The 11,877-nt window shown below is 35.3% G+C and overlaps 2 protein-coding genes across 4 annotated transcripts; both read left to right on the forward strand.

Moving 5' to 3' along the window:
• The first annotated feature begins 560 nt into the window (after positions 1–560).
• LOC123879684 (LYR motif-containing protein 9) lies at positions 561–4,392 on the forward strand. 3 transcript variants are annotated; one of them, XM_045927560.1, is made up of 3 exons: positions 561–843; positions 1,521–1,613; positions 1,698–4,392. In XM_045927560.1, exon 3 carries the CDS (start codon positions 1,794–1,796, stop codon positions 3,804–3,806), a length of 2,013 nt encoding a protein of 670 aa, XP_045783516.1. In that variant the 5' UTR covers positions 561–843; positions 1,521–1,613; positions 1,698–1,793; the 3' UTR covers positions 3,807–4,392. The 3 variants fall into 3 exon arrangements, with proteins under 3 accessions (XP_045783516.1, XP_045783534.1, XP_045783525.1); XM_045927578.1 differs by having other exon boundaries at positions 1,698–1,844; XM_045927569.1 differs by lacking the exon at positions 1,521–1,613.
• A 3,983-nt stretch (positions 4,393–8,375) lies between these two features.
• LOC123879825 (60S ribosomal protein L23a) lies at positions 8,376–11,669 on the forward strand. Its single transcript, XM_045927720.1, has 5 exons — positions 8,376–8,518; positions 8,970–9,430; positions 9,696–9,823; positions 10,649–10,825; positions 11,541–11,669. The coding sequence occupies exons 1-5, from the start codon at positions 8,488–8,490 to the stop codon at positions 11,623–11,625; spliced, it is 882 nt and encodes a 293-aa protein (XP_045783676.1). The 5' UTR covers positions 8,376–8,487; the 3' UTR covers positions 11,626–11,669.
• The last annotated feature ends 208 nt before the right edge of the window (positions 11,670–11,877 follow it).

Genomic DNA, 11,877 nt, shown 5'->3' on the forward strand with positions numbered 1-11,877 from the left:
CCATTGACATCAATGTTTGTTCCAGTATTTCATAACAAACGTCTTCCCAGGCTAAATCTTTCTTCTGTCTGTCATGTTCATGGACGTACTATACTAATGGTCCATTGCCAGCATTGCCCGTGTCCCACAGACAAATACCTTTTTTCTATGGCTACAATAAGCTGCTCAATGTCATAATTTTCCATTATTTAAACCCTTTCTGAACCACAACGATACGTCCGTTCAGAGTCAACGCTGGAAGCAACTGGCAAGCCGGAGAGAAAAACCGGCGTCTATTTGGTCACTAACGTGAAGTATGTAGACCGCGCCTTCAGGCAACCGGATCGGCAATAAAACCTGAAACACCTGACGGCAGCTTACGTCTCTGATGAGCGATCAAGTTACCCGACCAGACGTGTACTTTCAAACAAATGTATGGCTCCAATGCCTTCAGGTAGCCGGACCCGATCAGACAGGATAAAAAAACCTGACGTGTAATTGGAGCCTAATAAGCCAGGCTGTATAAAATAGCCATGCATAGAGTGTAGACAGTAGACTAGAGGTAGGTCATAGTGGTGTGAGCACCATTGTCTGTGGTCAATGTTATGCCATGAATCGTGATGTGATTCTGTCTACGGATCAATCATGATCTAAAAAATAAAAAAATAAACAATATTTTAAGACCCTGGATATAGGAAAGTCCATTTTATCAGCGATTTATAAATGTTTTATCGTTTAGTAAGACAAATAAGTGTTGATACCAAGATTGGAATGACATCTTTGCAGTTATACAAATATTTATTACGGCAGTGTGAGAAATTGCCACCGGATGCTTGTAAACATTATAAATTCGCTATTAAACAGGTAAATAGTTTATTACTTTAATAATGATGGCAATGTAATGTTACTTTAGTCCCTAATCTATTCTTAAATTAAATTGTAGTAATAAATAAAATTATTTTGAAATTTTGATTGGAGGAAGTGTTGCGCATCACATTGAAGCACATATCCACCAGCTACTTACTGAACGGGTTTAAGAATGTGATTTGGCATACTTATAGAATATAGCTTTTATACTCCTAGTTATGTTAGGATAGTATAGTTTTTATCCCAAAAACAAATAGGCTTAAAAACATCTCACTGCAATTCAACTGGGTTGAATTGCAGTGAGATGTTCTGAATGATAATGATATCATTAAGAACATTTTGAAAGGAAGTTTATGTATCTTAATATATCATAATATAATTATATAACGTACACATTTGTCTATGGAATATGTAATCCGTGTGGGAAGTCAAGGTAGGTCAACTATAGTCCGCGACAGGTTGAGATGGCAATCAGTGTTTGAGGCGGGGGGGGGGGGGGGGGGCACACACCCGTGCTTGCCCGCATCGGGTTCGCGCGGTGGGTCTGCAGTGCGTGCCCTCCCTGATTGCCATTTCAACCTGTTGTGTACTATTGTTGGTGCTAGTGTATGAAAAGTGAAGACATACAGGAATTGTATATTTGTTCTTCATCTTCTATGCTTTTGTATTGACAGAGCTATAAACAGCATAAATCTGAATCAGATCCAGAGAGAGTGAAAGAAATAATACACAAAAGCATTTGCGATGCTAAGTGGATTGTGAATAAGGTGGGTTTGATAAATAATTAGGATATAGGAAAATTTTACTATTTTTTAATTCTATTTAATTAAAATTATGTAATTTGTTTACAGTATTTGAAAAAATAATGGAAAGAGCAAACAAAGTGTACTTGAAAAGAGTATTTAAAAGATATTTCATTTATTATAAGCAAATATTATAATCAAAAAATGTTTGGTGAAAAAATAGAAGACTATGAAATATTAGAACATCTAGGAAAAGGTGGATTTGCTCATGTGTATCGAGCGAGATGTCGGAAGACAAGTTTATTTGTTGCTATCAAAATGATAGACAAAGCTTTGATGGCCAATGCAGGCATGATAGGCAGAGTGCGACAAGAGGTCACCATTCACTCACGCTTGAAACATCCCGCTATATTAGAATTATATACCTTCTTTGAAGATGCACATTATGTATATTTAGTGCTTGAATTAGCACACAACGGTGAACTAGCTAAGCACTTTAAATTAGGTACATGTGGCCTTTCTGAGAAGGCTGCTGCTGACATTTTTAGACAAGTATTTAGTGGAGTTTTATACCTTCATACCCATAACATCATACACAGAGATCTTTCACTAAACAATTTGTTACTGACCAAGGATCTAAATGTTAAAATAGCAGACTTTGGTTTAGCAACACAGCTAAATGGGCCTGATGAGAAACATGTTACTATGTGTGGCACTCCTAACTACATATCACCCGAGGTAGCATCCAGAGAATTGCATGGCTTGCCTGCAGATGTTTGGGGATTGGGTTGTATGTTATACACATTGTTAGTAGGTAGTCCTCCCTTCCACACAAAACATGTTAAAACTACCCTCAATAAAGTAATTAATGCAGATTACAAAATACCAGGTGAATTGTCTGTACAAGCCCAGGATTTATTACAAAAACTTTTATGTAAAGATCCATCTACAAGAATTACACTCAAGGGTATTTTGGAACATCCCTTCCTGAATAATTGTTTTACAAATAATCCAAAACAGGACTTCTCTCGAGACTCTGGATTTCTGACTACTCTGCATAGCACACAACACAGCCAAAAGCCAAGAATAGATGAAAAAAGTGACACTCAGAGTGCTTTATTTATAGATCTTAATCATTTAAACAAGGGGACTGCTGCATCCAGTAAATGTTATGAACAGAACACCTATAATTTATTCAACCTTAGACAACAGAATGATTATGTACATACTGGAAATGAACATCTCAAACTGTTTGATAATAATCAAAACAAAATGCACATGGTAGCTCACAAACAAGATAATCCTTGTGACAGTGCTTGTCTTCCTGAGAACATAAAAATTTTGAGTACAACAAAAAAGAATTGTAATATTCCTAATTTATCTGAAGATAAAGAAAACTTATCAAAAGCATGTATAACAACTTCAAATTCGTTGAGTGTACCACCTCTTTGTGCTGAGAGATTGCCTACTATATCTCATAGAACAAGAAATGCCATTTTGAAAATTGAACCATGTGGGGTTATTGTAGAGTTTATCAAGAGGAAAGGTAAAGACAGAGAAGAAAAAATTGTAGAAATTTGTAAAATCTCCAAAGATGGTATGAAAATTATCATACATTCAGTAGATAAGGAAAAGGATAAAGTGTTAGGTGTGGAGTACAATCCTAAACCTGAAGAAATTTTTTCTTACCATAATTTACCACAAAAGCATTGGAAAAAATACCTTTATGCTGCAAGGTTTGTAGACCTTGTGAAAGCGAAGACACCAAAAATTACTATTTACACTTCACTAGCCAAATGCCAACTTATGGAAAATGGCACAGACATTGAAATGTTCTTTTATAATGGTGAAAAAATTACTTCCACTGCAGCGGAAGGGTTAAAAGTCATTGATAAGTCTCTTAAAATTCATCAAAATCCTGGTTCATTGGTTCCAGATTTGAAATACTTGACTGATCATTTTGAAGAGTGTTCCAATCGTTTAAACAGGATACAAAATGCACTTTCATGTATTTCTGATGAATGTTTTCCCTTGATTATTGGTAAAAGACCCATCCAAACTGCCAGCAATGTAATACCACAAAATGTAGCCACACCATCTGTGCAGGGATTTGCTGAGAGAAATTTCAATACACCGCTTTTTAATAATTTAGGATCATTTCATCGTACAACTACTTGTTCTAGTCGTTCTCCAAGTGAAAACAATGGACATTACTAATATAAGAATTATTTTTAGTTTTAATTATTATGAGTACATAATAGTAGTGCCTTTTTGATTTATTATAGTTATGAATTTACAAATAATTTTTAGCTGTCAAATTTATTTTTCTGTATTATACTTATTAGTTACAATAATGTACATTACAATCTGAGTAGGTAGGTACAGTACTACCAGATTATAAGCCGCATCGGTATAATGCGTTTGGGCTGAAAAGCTCAATCTAACGTCAACTAAAACCGAATGTACACCCATGAAATAAAGACCTTATTGCTTGACATTAAGACTTAACAAAAGAAACAAAGAATCATGCTCTTATGATTCGCGCGTGCAAAACATGGCGCATGCGCAACAACGGACCCAAGACTGACGCGTGCTATGATTGGCTGAGATATTTTCGCGTCATTCAAAAAAATTTAAATACGATTTCTGCGCCGGTACGTCAGCGTAAAGGTAATTATATGGTAGTACTGTAATAGATGAAGACATTTTCATGTTTAAAATGTTAAATACGACATAATATCCGGCATGTGTTGCAATGCGACTCGCTTGCCACCTATTGTACGTTGATGATACTATGTCAGAAACCTTCACGTAAGTGCAACAACAACTGCACAAAATTTCAACTTCGTCAGGTGAACGCATAGGTAAACGAATATTAATTTTTTAGGGTTCCGTATGTTGTATAAAAAATTGGGACCCTTAATACGATCACGCATCTGTCTGTCCTGTCAACCAATATTTACTTTTTTGTCTTATGTAGGTACGAATTTTATAAGAAAAAAAAATCATAGCTCATACCCTACCCTACTACTAAATAAATAAAAAAATGTAAAAAAATACTTTTATGTTTGGAAGTACTAAAAAAATCAAAAGCTGCCAGTAGCGTGCACTAAAATTTTGAGTCTTTAAATGTAAAATTCACGTTTCGTTCTTTTTTAGCAATATTAAAAAAACAATTTTGCAAATCGGTATAGAAACCTCGAAAAAATCAGTGTAGTTACATACATTTAAAAAAAAATTTGAGAACCACCTCCTTTTTGGAAGTCGGTTAGAAAGAGGAGGATGCAGATACTCTAAATTGAGTTTAGAGAAAGACAACAGAATCTGCGCCACTGCTTGATGTATTACACAACTAACAATTTCATCTAACTCGAAGTACATTTTATAAGTTGGTCAACTATTACTCGTGCATGGTTTCCACACGCAAAATTCATAACCTACCTATCTAACGACACCCCACACTATGAGAACAGACCAGGGGAAACAAATCTTCCCCACTTTACGTGTATGGGAAGTTACCCTAAAAAAATTAAGATTTTATTTTACAACTTTTTCGGCGTGATTAATATATTTTTAAATGCCAAATTGCCAAATTACACCTTTCTAGTTTCTAAGCCAAGCCGCGGACCCATGGGGGTTCTTTGTTGACTACGGAACCCTAAAAATGTGCAATTTTGAGCGGATACCCTCAATATTATCACTTGTGGCGTGAAATAATATTATGTATACTTTTGTCGTATATGTACCTACGTAACGTATTTACTAGTAATAAATAGTTTGTCTGTATACAGGATGAGATTTTTTGGAAAGGAATTAGCCTTATGATTTTATTATTTATACTTAAATAATATTTTGAAACTTATTTTTTGTATAAACTTTTAATATTAACTTCCAAGTTTTATTTATTCAAAATCGATTAAAAATACATTCGACAAAAAAAATCTTTAATTTCAAATACCACCGATGAATTAACTTTTCTCAAAAATCTTATTCTATAGACAGGTATTGTATAGGTATAGTGACATACAAATTATATTATTTAATATAGTTATTGTTCAAACTACATAATATACGGCGTTGTTATTCTATTTATTTAATTTTAATTAATTCCATTTTTACTATTGACTAAGTAGCATAGTACTCCTAGGTAGGTTTATTCATCCAAGGTAGGTAGGCATTGTTATAGAATTAGTAGTACGTAGGTAGGTAGATAATTGATAGACATTTTGAGTTCATAAAAGTTGACTTGTTCAAGGTACTTTGTAATCTTGAGATTTTTTAAATTCAAATGACTCCTTTTATCATTACATGGTAGAAGTAAATCTACAAATTATTTTGATTTTAAACTAAGTACATCCTTGTCAAATCCGCTTCATCCTTCCTTTTTAAACAACCCACACCCCTAGATCTCTAGAATAGCTAGGTAGTCTATGTATCGATTATATTATTTATACTAGCTGATGCCCGCAGCTTAGCCCGCGTGGATTGGTCAGATCCCCTGCAGCATCAGGATTGAAGAGTTGGAATCCAAATTTTTTATCGATTAAAAAAGAAATGACGCAAATCGGTTCAGAAATCTCGGAGATTTCAGTGTACATAGGTAGAAAAACACAACTCCCTTCTTGAAAGTCGGTTAAAAAAGTAGCCTATGGTCCTAGCCCTGGTCAATCCTCTACTTGTATGTGAAAATCCCGTTAAAATCGGTTCAGCCGTTCCGAAGATTAGCCTTTTCAAACAGACAGACAGACAGACAAAAATTTTAAAAACGTGTGATTCAGTTATGGTATCGTTCAAATAACCATATGACCTTAATATGTGGTAGTTATTTCGAAATTACAAACAGACACTCCAATTTTATTTATTAGTATAGATTTATTTACAAAGCGCCGCATTCCATTAAGTATTTTAATGTACCAAGTATAGGTAAAGTACTGAGTGGATTTCAAAATTTTTAACCCCCGACCCAAAAAAAGGGGTGTTATAGGTTTGATGTGTGTATCTGTCTGTGGCATCGTAGCTCCTAAACTAATGAACCGATTTTAATTTAGTTGTTTTTGTTTGAAAGGTGGCTTGATCGAGAGTGTTCTTAGCTATAATCCAAGAAAATCGGTTCAGTCGTTTGAAACCCTTCAGCTCTTTTCTAGTTACTGTAACCTTCACTTGTCGGGGGGTGTTATAAATTTTTACTTTAGACTTGTATTATAAAAGACTGCTTCACATTTTGACAACTTAAATTACGGCGTTTCGTGAAGAAAAAATATTGTTAGAAGTGGAGCCATCAAGCTGTTGAAATACACGTTAAAAAGGTCCGAGAAACCGCCCTGGCGAGCCCTGTAACTATTAGGAGTCGGAGGTCGCCCGCCCCTTACATGACTCGTTTGACCCCCGTACCAGTATCTGGGCAAACCTCTATCACTGATTTAGGCACCCCTGAGCCGAGCAATTTGCTCCAGAGGATTTCATAATTCACTAGATCAAAATATGCAGCTCTGATACAGAAAGTAAGTATAGTTCGCGACAGGTTGTGGAGGGAGGACGCCCGGCAAAGCGCGGGCGCCTGTGCGGGTAATGCGGAGCGTCCCCACCTCGATTGCCATGTCGACCTGTCACGAACTATAGGTATAATCATGTACAAAAATTTTAACCCATACATTTTCCGGCAACATTTGTAGGAAACAGTTTTCAATCAGATCACAGGATTCCGAGTTCCGACATCAGAAAAGAATTGTTCAGAAGTTACAACGGAGTTAAGAGAGGAAGACAGTGAATGTCGAAGAAAACTAAGAAATAATATTAGCGATTTATGACTTGTGTCCATTACCTACTTCGTATTTAAGATACTTAAGTGTCGTCTTATATACTTACTAACCTTGAAATTACGATAGTGAAGGGTTCCGTACCTCATAAGGAAAAACGGAACCCTAGTGATCCTTCACTTTGTTGTCTGTCTGTCCGTCCGTCGTGTCTGTCACGAACACCTAAAGGGTACTTACCGTTGACCTAGAATCATGAAATTTGGCAGGTACGAGTAGGTAGGTCTTATTATAGCACAAGTAAAGGAAAAAATCCAAAAACCGTGAATTTGGAGTTACATCATTAAAAAAATTAAAATGTGTTTCAATTTTCAAAGTAAGATCACTATACCAATTGGGGTATCATATGAAAGGGCTTTACCTGTACCTACATTCTAAAACAGATTTTTATGCATAATAGTTTGTGATTTATCGTACAAAATGTCGGACAAATACCCTACGGAACCCTCGTTACGCGAGTCTGACTCGCACTTGGCCGCTTTTTTTTTTTAATTTTCATGGCGGCCATTTTAAAATATTTACTATTTATATTGTTGTTTTAGCGAGTTTATCGACATTATAAATAGGTAGGTATGTACACATTCTGTGAAAATTTCAGTTCTCTACCTATTACCTACAGTTCACGAGATACAGTCCACAGACAGACTGACGGATGAAAAGCGGAGGGTTAGTAACTAATAGGGTACCGTTGGTACTCTTCGGGTACGGAACCCTAAAAATGTTCCATTCAGAAAGTTAGGTAACCAAAACTATGGGGTAGGTATAATTTGGTATATAGGTAGCACAAAAGTATGATTTTAAAAAAATCTACGGCCACTCGATCTTTTCTTTTGTATTGCAAATTATTCAGGAATCATGGGTATATCTAATTGTAAATACCTTATTATAATACTGGACTTGTAGCGCTCAATGATCCATCCACCTTTGGGACGATGGGAATAGTATAGTACATAATCTACGGTGGGAATCTAGAGCCGTAAAGCCAGTCGAAAAAAAACCAAGGATGGAAAATGTAAAGTGAAATTTTAAGACTTGGCAACACTGAACACTATCCCATTCTCTGTGATCTCCATCTTTTTGTCAAGATGCCTCCCAAGAAGCAACCCGAAAAATCAGGTATGTTATAATGTTTTCAATAGCAGAAGTGTTGAATAAATATACATCTTGTATTTTAATGTAGTGCAGCAACGTACTAATAATCTAATTTATATATTCGCCTCGGATAATACTTGAATAGTTGCTTTTGTTGGACATTTTGTTAAGCCACGCGGTATTTATACCCAAATAAAAAAAACTTTAATTTTGTTGTATTCTAATTGATATTATAATTTAGTCTTACCTATTTTGTTTATTTCATTGTAATTTTGTAAATGTTTGCGTATTTATTTTAAAATTTCAATATGAAAACTAAACATTGTTATTGAGGTTAGGAATTTAGGTTCCAGTTCTTCATATCTCACCTTGTCCTTTTCTTGCTGTCTGTGATCTATATTAGGTATGTACCTGGATTTGAAGCCTTCGATTTGGTGATATTTGTGAAGGGAATAACATTAAATTTTATTTCTAGGGTCCTCTGGGACTAAGCCCGCAGAGAAAAAACCTCCAACTGCTAAAACACCCGCCGCGGCTCCAAAAGCTGCATCTGCGAGTAGTACGAGTGCACCAAAACCAGCGTCTGCTAAAACTCCCGCTCCTGCTCCTAAAGCAGCTGCTGCTGCCGCACCTAAGACGACGCCAGCGCCCAAGCCAGCACCAGCCAAAGCAGCCTCAGCACCAGCAGCCAAACCTGCTGAAAAGAAACCAACTGCTGCACCCACTGCCAAGCCTGGCTCTGCTAAAGCAGCTGCTTTGAAAGCTAAGTCTAGTGCCAAGCCATCGGTTAAAAAGGCAGCCGCTGCATCTAAACCAACTAAACCAAAACCAGCAGCAGCCAAATTGAAAATTGCACCCAAACCCAAGAAGACAGGAATCAAGGGACAAAAGAAAGTTGTAAAACCAGTAGTTAAGGCACTTAAAACTCAAAGGAAGGTGAGATATCAGTATAATATTTGATTAAGTGTGTATTGCTCTTAGCATTTTTAAATCTAAAGATACATGATAGGAAATTCTACACTGCTACTTAAACAAGAAAATCATAACCCAAGATTTTCAGTTCAAGTGTGACTATAACTTAGTACTTAATATGAAAAACAATTATAAAATTTAAAATATTATAAACTTTAATTTACTGAATTACTGATACTACTTTTGTGAATTATTATTACACTATTTAATGTTGATCACTTTGTTTCAGGTTGTTAAAGGAGAGCATGGAAAGCGTGTACGTAAGATTCGCACATCTGTGCACTTCCGTAGGCCCAAAACATTTGAGCCTCCAAGAAATCCTAAATACCCCAGGAAATCTCTACCCAAGAGAAATCGGTGAGTGTTCATTGATTAATTTTTTCCAAATTTCTTCACTCTTCAGTATTGTTTCAAACACTTTTAAGCCTTGGTGACATCAAACATCAACAATTAAACAAGTAATCCAATCTGAAGTTGCAACTTGGTGGTTTACACAGGTTATAGACTAAGGATTAAATTATTATACCCAAGCTCAGCTTAGTTGTTTATGTATAATGTGCAGTTATTGTGTTCAACTTTGACTACTTATTTGGCGCCCACTATATGTGCCCATTAAAACCCTGTCAGACTTGGGCTATTATGAGTGCTGGCTTGAATTTAGAATAAAAAAACCGGTCAAGTGCGAGTCAGAGTTACGCACTGAGGGTTCCATACTCTGGTATTTTTCCAACATTTTGCACGATAAATCAAATACATTTAAAGAAATGTATTATACAATTATACATTTAAAGAAATTAAAATCTGTTTTAGGATGTACAGGGAGGGCCCTTTCATATGATACCCCACTTGGTATCTTACTTTGAAAATTGAAACATGTTTTAATTTTGTTTTTAATGATGTAAGCACAAATTCACGCTTTTCAGATTTATTCCTGTACTTGTGCTATAAGACCTACCTACCTGCCTAATTTCATGATTCTAGGTCAACGGGAAGAACCCTATAGGTTTCTTGACAGACATGACGGACAGACAGACAGACAATGAAGTGATCCTATAAGGGTTCCGTTTTTCCTTTTGAGATACGGAACCATAAAAATAAGCAAATTTCTGAAGATTTTTTATTAAGAAAGGGTGGTTATTTTCAAATAACTTGTTTTATTTCTTTAATTATATTTGTTTACAGTATGGATGCATACAACATCATTAAATTCCCCTTGACCTCTGAAGCTGCAATGAAGAAGATTGAGGACAACAATACCTTGGTATTCATTGTACACACGAGCTCTAACAAGCACCACATCAAAGCTGCTGTCAAGAAGCTATATGACATCAATGTTGCTAAAGTGAACACACTTATCAGGTATAGAATGCTGCTGAAATTTTTAGATACTATTAATTAAATGAAGAAATAGATAACTTACTGTTAATAACTAGAAACTATTAATCTAAACTATAGTAAAGCCATTTTAGTAGGCCACTTTTGAAATATTATGTATTACATATAAATATTTTTAAACATAGCGGACAATAGTGTTAACTCTCTGTAATGGAAACTCAAAGGACTGAGTATTTTTTTGTACTATGTATAGAGTTTTCATTATGTGGAGAGAATAAAAAATAACCGAAGTTCACTAATTATATTTTTGATGTTTGCAGGGCTTTGTATCTAGCATGTTAACTACGTCCAAAGCTCCCTGCCACATAAGACTATAGATAATAATTAATAAATAATATTATTCTGTAAATAAATTTCCAATTTGCCTCTGCTGGGAATCAAGCCAGAGACCTACAAAACTACTGCACCAGGGAGGTTGTCAAACTGTTTTAAATGTGACCTAATAAAATAGCTTTACTATAGTTTTACACTCATGATAGTTAAAAACTGCATAGTTGTATTAATAGCTCTAGTACAGTTACTGTGAGAAACTAAAATGATGATATGTTTTGTGGGAATCTCTTTGAATGAGGATGAAATAAAATCAACACACCTCTGACAATATTAAAGGATAACAAATTATTTTTACAAATCATTATGAAAATTTTTTCTGAAAAAAAAAAAACTACTTCTGTTTCAGACCTGATGGCAAGAAGAAGGCGTATGTAAGACTCGCAAGAGACTACGATGCGTTAGATGTTGCCAATAAGATTGGAATCATATAAGCACTGTACAATATTTTTAAAAATACAAAATTTATAAACATGAACTATTTTTTACTCCATTGCCGAATAAATATACTAAGGTCTCATGTTTTAGTGAAAATAGGGAGTTTTGGAGATGGATATTGAAACTTCTCAATGGGTATCAACAAATCAATCTGATATTCTGACTAAATCGGGCTCAAAGGCGCGACAGATAGGATAGAAAGAGTAAATGGATAGGCTCAAAGTCCGGTTCGTTAGTAGCTGGGAATT

This window comes from Maniola jurtina, chromosome 3 (assembly GCF_905333055.1).
Source record: "Maniola jurtina chromosome 3, ilManJurt1.1, whole genome shotgun sequence".
Lineage (NCBI taxonomy): Eukaryota > Metazoa > Arthropoda > Insecta > Lepidoptera > Nymphalidae > Maniola > Maniola jurtina.